The sequence below is a fragment of the Capsicum annuum genome, unplaced genomic scaffold (assembly GCF_002878395.1).
Source record: "Capsicum annuum cultivar UCD-10X-F1 unplaced genomic scaffold, UCD10Xv1.1 ctg78969, whole genome shotgun sequence".
Classification (NCBI taxonomy): domain Eukaryota; kingdom Viridiplantae; phylum Streptophyta; class Magnoliopsida; order Solanales; family Solanaceae; genus Capsicum; species Capsicum annuum.
The window spans coordinates 1-10,857 of record NW_025889505.1 but is presented as its reverse complement, the minus strand read 5'-3'; the positions used below and the strand labels follow the sequence as shown (position 1 = coordinate 10,857).

General features: G+C 31.8%; 1 protein-coding gene across 2 annotated transcripts; it reads right to left on the bottom strand.

Annotated features, from left to right (window-relative positions):
• Positions 1–5,025: 5,025 nt before the first annotated feature.
• Positions 5,026–8,355, bottom strand: LOC107840258 (U-box domain-containing protein 44). Of its 2 annotated transcripts, none has more exons than XM_016684068.2 (3): positions 7,310–8,355; positions 6,921–7,221; positions 5,026–6,591 (listed from the first exon to the last, which is right to left on the bottom strand). In XM_016684068.2, exons 1-3 carry the CDS (start codon positions 8,084–8,086, stop codon positions 5,120–5,122), a joined length of 2,550 nt encoding a protein of 849 aa, XP_016539554.1. In that variant the 5' UTR covers positions 8,087–8,355; the 3' UTR covers positions 5,026–5,119. The 2 variants fall into 2 exon arrangements, with proteins under 2 accessions (XP_016539554.1, XP_016539561.1); XM_016684075.2 differs by having other exon boundaries at positions 5,026–6,558; positions 7,310–8,321.
• Positions 8,356–10,857: the final 2,502 nt, after the last annotated feature.

Sequence of the window (10,857 nt, the reverse complement as noted above, 5' to 3'; positions counted from 1 at the left end):
ATCCATTGTTGAAAAAACAGCAGTAGCAGTGTACTCAGATGAGAAATTCAACTAAAAATCATAATTTACTTATCAAAGTCACCTATGAAGTAATGCCAAAGTGATGTACGAAACAAAATTTGACCGAAAAATTAGTCAACTAGCAGCGGTAGCGGTAACAACAACAACAATAGTCAACAATAAGAAGATGATAATGATAATGAAGAAGAAGAAGATGATGATAATGAAGCAGAAGATGATGAATAAAGCAGCAGCAACAATGAACAATAAAAATCGTGAAGAGAGAAACATGTGTTTTTTCCTCCGTTTCTAGTTATATTAGGTTTTACTTGGATCAAAGTATAAATTAAAAAACGTGTGGGTTATTCTCAAACTTTCTCTACTTTCTTAATCCGCAATAAAATAATTGTCACCTACACTCAATTTTTAAAACTTGAGTCATCTACACGTCATTTCAAAACTCTTTGTCACTTTTAACAAAAAAAAACTCATTAAACTACTCCTCTCTTTGTTTTTTGCTTTTCTCTTTGAGATGACACGCTTGTTAAAAAAAATAATGATTGATATAATTATTTTATGATGTTATTTCTATTAATTATATTTAAAATAATTTAGAAAATAAATAACTAATATTAAGAATAAATTAGAATTTTTTTAATCTTTTTTGATATATTAAAAATGATAAATAAAAACAGAAACTCAATTTAAAAAATAATGACAAGTACAAACGAACGGAAGGGAATAGTCTATTTTTAACAAATAAAAAAAGGTTCGTTATTTTTTGATCTACTATTTCTATTAATTCCTAAATTTATAAAGTAAGTAATTTCTCCGTCTTATATTAATTGATCATTTATGTAGCATGTTAAGAAACTATAAATAAGAAGGTAATTTTGCTAATTCACTCCTTAAAAAATTTCTTGATAACTTTACAAACAAGTGTAAACACTTTTAGCAAGAATTAATTACAAAGGTAATATAAAAATAATTAATTAATATTTAATAAAATAGATAATTAATATGAAATAATTATTTTTCGTAAAATGACTAATTCATATGGGATGGAGGGAATAGTTGTTTAACTTAGACACATATCTTTCTCGGTTTATAAAGACCCTCCGTCTTTAGAACAGTTCGTCTCACCGCTATGAGACGCACTCCTTGAATACTATGAGAAGAAGGGCCGGCGTCTTTTTCGTATCAATTCCTTTAAGAAATTATCAATTTTAAAAAAATAAAAAGCATTTTTATTAACATAATTTTGATAAATATCTTTAAAAAAATATAACTCTTTAAGTTTCTTAATCATATAAGAATTTCTTTATTTAAAAAAAGTGAAACTGAAAGAAAAATTTTAATTATATAAAACTACTTATTTAGAAATAGAATGAAAAGACTAGGGTGTGTTTGGTATGATGGAAAATATTTTCTCTGGAAAATGTTTTATTGGAAAATGTTTTTCTAAAAAATAAGTTTGTTTTCTACTTATTTTCTCATGTTTGGTTGGTGAGTAAAAAATATTTTTCAAAAAATACTTTATGGTGTTAGGTTGGTGAGTAGAAAATAGTTTTTAGAAAAATATTCTCTAGTGTTTGATTGGTTAGTGAAAAAATATTTTTTAGAAAATACTACTAACTATTAAGTAGTATATCAGTGTCTCTAGCAATTCAATAATTTGTAAGAACTAATTTAAGCATAGCAAATAATATTAATATCGAATACTAAAATATTACAATCACTAAATTTAAGAAACTGTTAATTAGCAAATATAGGAGACCCTTTTCAACATTTTGTCAAAACAATCTCATGATATTACAAGCATTAGAAATATAACGGAACGACAAACTTTTTCAACCTTGTGAAACAAGTTACATAGATGACATAATGAAATATCCAATTAGCAAAAGTAATATAGGTAAATCTTTCTCTATGCATATAAAAATAACAATACATTCAACGAACATTAGAAAAGAGAAAAATTCGAACTTTACTATTTTTTATTTCAAGCAGTGAAAAATTGAAATAAAGTACAGTGAAAAATATTTTCGAGTAATGTAAATTTTTGAGAAATGTGAATTTTATAAATAATGTGAATATGAGTGTTGTTGGGGTGAGAAAGAGAGATGGAGATGGGAGAATAAGTCACATTTGTCATTTTTTTAAAAATGACTTCCGTTGGTGCATTAGGGAAGTCATTTTCCCACAAATAAAGAAAAATGAGTTATCTTAAAAAATATTTTCCCAATATTTTACTACAATCAAACAAGAAAAAATAGAAAAATATTTTCGGAAAAAACATTTTTCATCATACCAACACACACAGAATCACTTATTTAGTATAAAGTGAGCATTAATTAACTATGTAAAATAATACTTTCTTATTTTATTTTACTTATCTTTTTACAAAAAATAATTATTTATTTAATTTATTTGATTTATGAAATGAAGAAAATTTATCATAAAGCCAAACAAGATTTTCCACATTTATAATTATTTAAGCTTGGGCCATGGAGAATGATTTATTTCATTAATTCAATGACAGAGTACATTTAAAAAAATAACACTTTGTACTAAAAGAAGAATCAAGAAAAGAGGGTGAAACAAAGAGGAAAATATTATTTTATTTTTCTTTTTTTTATCCTTTTCCATGTTTCGTTTTTAATATGTATATTTTTCTATCTTTTCCTTTTTCGCTTTTTCTTTTCCCATATAGATGATGATGGTAGCTTGGCAATAAGAAATTGTCAACTTTGGAGATTTCTTCCAAACAGAGGAAAACCAACATGGAGGATTTCTATTGCTAATTAAATAATCCATGGACTTTTTCCTTATTTTTGTTGGCGGGGGAGGGGGAGGGGGGGATTGAAAGTGATGTTTTATTTATTTCGTTAACAGAGAAGGGACTATTCTTGCTTAAGTTGTTTCATTCTTAATGAAAGCAGTAAATACATATTTCAGGAATATGACATATTATAGGGGTATTCAAAATTGGTGTACGTGAACTAAATTTTTGCCAATACGTCTACATGATTGAACTTCCAATAATAGATATGTTTTTCAACTCGCAGACTTCAAAACGAGAAAAATGAGGATACATAATAACTGAAAAAGGTCCCAAAAAACTGAAAAACGGTTAATTTATGAGTATAATTTATAAGTAGTAATAGTAGTATAATAATTTATTAAGCAGTAGTAGTAGTATAATTTATAATAATAATAGTAGTAATAATAATAGTAATAACAATAATAGTAATAATAATAGTTTGTTAGAGGATACTACACTTGTGCTTTAGTTACGAAAGGAATTTCCAAAGGAGTTAAAATGTCCCAACATATTTTGTCCATCAAATAATTCGTTCACATGATATTAGAGCCATACTTTGATGAGCCTGTTTAACATAACCATTTTATTTCTTTATTTTCTATTTTCTCTGCCTGTTTTTTTCAAAATCTCAAACTTCCCATGGAATTGTTATGAGCTTCTAATCTGTCTCTAAATTCAATTCCATCGAGCCCCTATCGTTTTTCTAGACTCACCTCATTAATTTATTAAGTTCAGAGGCGGCAAAATTAGTTTAACAAATCATAAGCGTCCGACTCACGTTTGTGCACTAATTATTAATTATTTATTTATTGGCTCAATCCATTTCGGTCTATCAGAATTTAGATAAATATTTTGTCCAAATTAATTCATGAGAAATCTTGTCAAAGTATTTTTAAAAAGGAAAAAGGATCAAATATACCTCCTAAACTTTGCGAAAAGGTCTAAATATACACTCCGTTACAAGTTTAGTTCATATATACCCTCGCTGTTAAAGTTTAGGAGCATATATACTTCTTTGAAAGTTAAATGATGTGCTGAAAATTTACAAGTCCTTTTTTTTCTTTTTTTTAATTTTAATTGCCACATAAGCAAAATAATTGTCACATCACAAAAAATAAACCCACCCAACTCTTCTATAATCTAAACCCGACCCATCAATTTGAATCAGCCCATAACCCGACCCAAGATCCACACCCCTTTTAACTCGTTTGAGCATTGACCTTAACATTTTTCACTGCCAAATATTCAAAAGAGAAAAAACTAAAGATTTATTTGATGCAGAATCGCAAGATTGACTGATTGCGATGCTGCTATAGTATTCAGACTTGCATTGTTTCCATCTCTTGATCAGCATCATCAAGGGTGTTCTCCATTATCTCTTTCTGAGTTAATTTTTTCAACTTCACTTTCTTCTGAACAGCTGAGATGGTGACCAGCACCAGTTTAAGCTGCCATTATAAATTCTCCTAGTATCAGCGCACTTATTCGACTAGATGATTGAGAAGATACGCCAAAATAGATAGGGTATTGCAAGGTTAAAAGAGGTATGGATCTTGGGTTGGGTCATGGGTTGATTCAAATTGATGGGTCAGATTTAGATTGTAGAAGAGTTGGGTGAATTTATTTTTTGTGGTGTGGCAATTATTTTGCTTATGTGGCAATTAAAATTAAAAAAGAAAAAAAAGGACTTTCAAAGGGGTATATATGCTCCTGAACTTTAACAGAGCTATAAATGGACCAAACTTATAACAGGGGGTATATTTAAACCTTTTCACAAAGTTTAGGAGCATATTTGACTATTTTTCCTTTTACAAATATAATTTTTTATATGAAATGTTATATATAGAAAGAAGAAAAATACTAGGAAATTATAGAAGAGAAAATAAAGCTATCAAAATTTAGTAAAAATTGTGCCGGTTGGATTTTGAACGCATTATAACTCATTTTAACCGAAATAACCTTTGAGCGGATCATTAAATCACTCATTTATTAACTTAGCCATCTCGACCCACCTAAATTCAGCTCAACCCGCCTATTTGACATATCTAATTGAGCCTAAAATGTCTCTTTGAGCTCAAGGTTCACTCCTATTGAGTTCTCTCATTTCTGGTTTTGAAATAATGCACCAAAAAAGTACTACTTTTGAAGACAACAAATTTTTTGCATCTCCAATAACCTTTTCATTGTAATTTATACAAAAATGAGAGAAAAATTGCACCTTAAAAAGTTTTATCTGTATGAGCATGTACTGTACAAAATTCAACAGTATTTCAATCAATCAACAAATAATTGAACTCAAAAATAACTTGATTGGGATTGCAGGAGCTCAAGTTGTGCTAATAATCTAGCCACTGTTGGTTTCAACAATGAGTCACCATTTTGTGCTAGATCAATTAACACAACTTGTGCACATTCACCATACTCTACTCTATAAGCCTCAACTCTAAATATCCTCTCCAAAATCCAAAGACACTTCTCTTGAGCTTTTAGGCTTATCCCTTCTTCAAGAATCTTGATTATTGGTTGTACACATGACTTTTTCACTAAAAAGTTGCTCCCATTTTCCCAAATATCGTCTTGTAGTAATGTTGCAAGGCAACTTAGGGAAGCTTCATCGGCTTCCCTTTCGTTGCCTTGCAATATTTGGACTAGTGGAGGTACTGCCCCTGATTTTATCAAACAAAATGTGCTTCTTGTAGAGCAGTGTCCATCGTGTACTTGACAAAATGAGTCCGTAGGATGAGGAGGGGCACATGAAAACCATCTTGACTTTCTTGATTTTCTTAGAGCGAACGAGTTTTGAGATAGTTGAGCTAGAGATGTAGCAGCTCTACATTTGGCAACTATTGAACCACACGTGAGGAGGTTTACCAGAATGCTGATCACCCCATTTTCGGCAGAAAAGTGTTGTAGTTTCTTATCCGATGGAAGAGTGAATCGGATTAATACTGCTGAGATGTTCTCAGCTAATAAATGTGGTGTTGTAGGAGTACTTGATGTCAATAAGGAAACCAAAATGGGCAGTAGGTTTGCTTTCATAAACTTGTCTGTGACATTCTTGTCACTCACTGGAAAGTTACTTAGTATGCCAACAGCAGCAGCCTTTTCATCATCCGTTGCGGGGGATGATAATACGACGTTTATCAATGTGTTCAGATGCGTTTCTTCTAGCTGTTCCATTAGCTCTCCACCTTGCATATCATTAGATAAAACGTAAATCAAATTTAAAGCTCCATTTCTAATCTTGGCATTGCGACTTTCTGTTAGGAATGGTAAGAGAAGGCGAACAGCACCATTTTCCTTCATTTTTTTTCTGACCTTTGAGGCAGTTGGACGTGCAGCGATGGCATTAAGTGCTTCTAACAAGTGACACTGGATTACTGGACTAGTCAAATGAAGGAGCGAAATCATCTGCTGAGCAATATCTTGTTTCACTAGTACTATGCCAGCTTCCGATTGAGCTGCTATTTTTGCAAGAATCGCGGATGCTGGCTCTCTTAGAGTCATAAGCACCGATGTCACGGAGAAAAGAAGCTGTAGCAGAGTGGCAACAATGCCTGATTTCATCAGACGTTGAACGTTTGCTTTCGAGACAGACAAGTTGTGCAACGCATTTAGAGACGATTGTTTAGCCTCTAGATTCCCAGTGCTGAACATTTTGACTAGTGGTTCAATGGCTCCATCTTGTCCCAGGTTAGCTCTATTTTGATCTGTGAGCTCCATTCTTGAAAGTGCTGTTGCCATTAGAATCTTACTCATATCAGATCCTACAATCATATATACAGGATATGAATTCATCAGTTAATCAAATTATTCATTAAACTGCATACTCCCATCTCGTTTGCCTTAATTTCTTTTTTTGTCCGTTTGAAAAAAGAATGTCTCTTTCCTTTCCTTTGGCAACTTTTTAATTCAAATTTTCACACGGCATGTTTAAGACCAAAAGATTAAAAGACATTTTGGTACATACCACAAGCTTCGGTTTATGACCATAAGATTCAAAACTTTCTTTACTTTCTTAAATTCCATGTGAAGTCAAAACCAGACAAACAAACTGAAACGGAGGGAGTAATTTATGGAAGTGTCCTAAAAATACCTTGGTTCAAGTAGTGTACAAGAGGCTTGAAATAGCCAGCCTCAGCCATATGAAGAGCATACTGAGTATTGCCTGATAAAGAATTTAACAAGTTGGCTGCATCATGTGAAGCCATTTGATCATCCCCATTAAAAATTGCAGCCAACATGACTATGCAGCCTTGAATTCTCCCAATTCTTCTCCTTACTGCAGCAACATCTGAGAGACTCACTAACAGCCCCACTGCTTCTTTTTGCTCTTCCAAATCACGTCCCAACGACTTCACCAGTATCGATAAATTCCCCATTTCTGCCATCTTTTCCTGCACATCAAAGTGAATATTAACCACTCAAAAGTAACTTTCAGCTACTTCATTCTCAATGTTTACTTTCAATGAACACTAAATGTACCTTATGTTCATCATCTTGAGCAACCAGGGCTTGTAGTATTCGGAGTATAATCAATCTATCGTCTGTTTTACTTGAACTCAATCGATTAAACAGAACCGGGATCATATCTTCATGATGAACCCCTTCTTTGGTAATCATGCCATCCAAAACCAGTGACTTTAATCCATGAAGTGCACATTTAAGAAGTTGATCATCACCATACTTGATTTGAACAACAACATCATCGATATCTAGAGCTATTCTATCGTCTTCTTCCACTATCCCATCGATATCTAGAGTTATTCTATCGTCTTCCTCCACTATCCCTCGATCATATAATGAGAACTCGGATTCATCTGAACTCATAATCAAATTAGGCTTATTAACAATATTCATCTTCATCATCTCTCTTCTCAGCGCCTCAATCTCCGCCTTTCTAGTAACTTCGACAACATCATGGCTAGCAAAGAGCACAAGGCCTAAACCCCTTGCAAGACTTTGAATAACCTGTTCAATGTGCTCATCATGTGCAGCAGGGGAGCTTGCAAGGCCACTTTTTTCCATGGCCTTGGCACGTCGAAAATCGGCTTCAAGTGATTCAACTGCCTTCTGAATTTGTGGATTACCTATCATAATAAGCCTCTTATCATCTTTCAATTCAGTGAGTATTGAGCTAAGTTTCTCCATGAACAGTGAGAGTTGTTCTTGAGGAGATGAACACATACTGTCATCTGTGGTTGTAATTGATTGTTGCTCAGTGGACACTTGTATCATTAATGTTTTTGCTTTCACACTCATCTGGATTTCTTCTTCTTTTTTTAATTTTTTTGAAGTATGAAAGAAGAAAAGAAGATGAAAATGAAGACCAAAGACTTTGGTTTCAACTCTTTACAGTAGTAGTAGTTTGTCTGTTTTGTTCATCATTTTAGTTCATTTGAAGTGAAGTACAAGGGCTAATTTGCCTTAAAATATTGAATTTGAAAGGGGTGTTTTGTTTTTTGTTTTACGTGTGGCCATTTTTTAAACAACTTTTTTCCTCTAATTATATTGAAAATTTCTTCTAATACGTTTTTCATGAGAGAGACATGAAGGATGTGTTTTGTATGGATGTCAAGTCACACATTTTAATAATAATATTAAACTTGAAAGTTTGACTTAGTCCTAATTATTATTCTTGAATGACTTGTAAAGAGTGCAAATCGCGCACTCCACCTTTTCTTTTTCTTTATATGTCTTTTTCTTTTTCCTTTTCCCTTTTAACTTCATTTCTCTTTTATTTATTGGGTGGTCCTTCTTTGATGGTTATTTTCAACAGTCCTACAAATTAACTTGTTTTCTGCAACTGAATGTAGGGGGAGGACAGCAATAATAATTACGGACAGTACTGGTAGTTAAACAACTAGAACAATATATCAGTGAACTGGGATCTAGTGGTGTTTCTTATTACGAGTCAAGTTACTTTATAAAAGTATTTGATGCGGATTATTCAAAGGATAAGGGATTAAACAGTACTCACCATGAAATTAGTTATGATATTGTTAAAATTCAGGGAGCTTCTAGAATTAAGTCACTCAAAATGAAAGAATGTGTGAATGGAATTTATTAAGAGGAGAACAAAGTAAACGCACCAACTTTCCTCAAATTTGGAAGTGATTTTCCTGTACCTTTTCCTATTTTGTTGGAGTAATAATATAACTGACTGTCTTCTAGATTATTAGGAATGGGAAAAAAGATAAAAATGCATTTTGATTGAGGGCGGCGTCGGCGTTGGACCATTTGACGGGGCCGGCCTCGGCCGTGTGAATGTGGACACGGCATTAGCAGCTGACTAGGATTTTTATTTGGAAAATAATATAGTAATAGTAATACTCCCTCCGTTTAAAAAAGAACTTGGTATAAAGTTTAACTTGGTATAAAGTTTAAAAAAAATAAAGAAAAGACCTTCGAATCTTGTGACCTTAAATTAAAGTAGTGTCAAATGTATCAAAATGCCTTTTAATCTTATGGTGACAAATATGTCATGTAGAAAGTTAAAATTAAAATATTATCAAAAAAGCAAAGAAATTATTTTTTTCTAAATCAATTAAAAAAAAATAGCTCATTCGTTTTTAAACGGAGGGAGGATTATTGTTGTTCCATCAAACAGCTTTATTTGGCATTACATGTTTGTTTTAAGGGTTGAATATGACAACCATGTTTCTTTGGTATTTCCTAGACTCACGATTAGGCTTTTGTTTGAAGGAAGAAAAATGGAGAAAAGTTGTATTTGGAAATGTAACATCAGGTTATTATTTAGGCAAAAGAGTCAAAAATATTTTTTTTACTTTGATTAATTGGTTATTTGTCCTTAGTCAAATTATAGGATCAAATATACTTCTACTGTTAATAAAATTTTTAAACATACCCTTCATTTTAACATTTTTTTCACCTTGGCAAGTTAAGAGCCATGTGGTGTTACATTTTGGATGAGGTGGATGTCATGTGGCGTGCAACCTCAGCATCTGATTTTTCTTTCCTTTTTCATTTTAACTTTTTTTTATCAACTTTTTTTAATATATTTAATTTATTAATTTTTTTTAAAAAAAATAAAATATGAAATAAATTATTTTCAAAACTACAACTCTAGAATTATAATCATGAGTTTATGCTTCGACTTCAATTTGAAACCATCCGTTCTCTTCTCTCGGACTCCAATTCCTGATGGATTCAAACCCGTACCTATCCTGTTTTCGTATACCAATTTCTATCAAAGAATGAAAATTTATTCTATCCATTTCTCTAAAAAAATATCAATCACATAAAAGCAACTATGGTGTCCCGAGAAAATCGGATACTTGAAATGGTAATGGTCATTTCGTGTAGCAAAATAGTTTTTTTTTCTTTCTACTGCATGTAAACCACTGATAGATTTTTATAGAATGCAGAGAAAAGGACCATAATTCCAACTAAATACATGGATGTTAAGTTGGTATCTTTTGGATTTGCTGGCCAAAGGCGTGCAATTATGCGAGGTCCCATGATCTCCAGGTGATAATCAACCAATTGCTGACTATTACGGATCGAAATGGTATGATATGCTTTGCATTTGACAAGAAATCAAGAACCATCAACCAATTAAAAATATTTCTTAGAATCCATCGAGAATTGGAGTCTGAAATCAAGAACCATATTAAAAATATTTCATAGAATCCATCGAGAATTGGAGTCTGAAATCAAGAACCATTGACCAATTAAAAATATTTCTTAGAATCCATCGAGAATTGGAGTCCGGGAGAAGAGAACGGATGGTTTCAAATTGGAGCAGAAACATAAACTCATGATTATAATTTTAGAGTTGTAGATTTGAAAATAATTTATTTCATATTTTAATTTTTAAAAAAAATAATAAATTAAATACATTAATAAAAGCTGATGTAAAAAAATGAAAATGAAAAAGGAAAGAAAACTGGATGCTGAGGTGGCACGCCACATGGCATCCACCTCACCCAAAATGTAATAGCATATGACTGTTAACTTGTAAATGTGGAAAAATGTTAAAATGATGGGTATGTTTGAAAATTTTATTAACA

Excerpts from the sequence above, each read along its gene's own strand:
- LOC107840258 (XM_016684068.2), bottom strand. The coding sequence starts at position 8,086 with ATGAGTGTGAAAGCAAAAACATTAATGATACAAGTGTCCACTGAGCAA. Across the intron at positions 7,222-7,309 it reads CTCAAGATGATGAACATAAG|GAAAAGATGGCAGAAATGGG; the intron begins GTACATTTAGTG and ends TTTGATGTGCAG. Across the intron at positions 6,592-6,920 it reads TGTACACTACTTGAACCAAG|GATCTGATATGAGTAAGATT; the intron begins GTATTTTTAGGA and ends ATATGATTGTAG.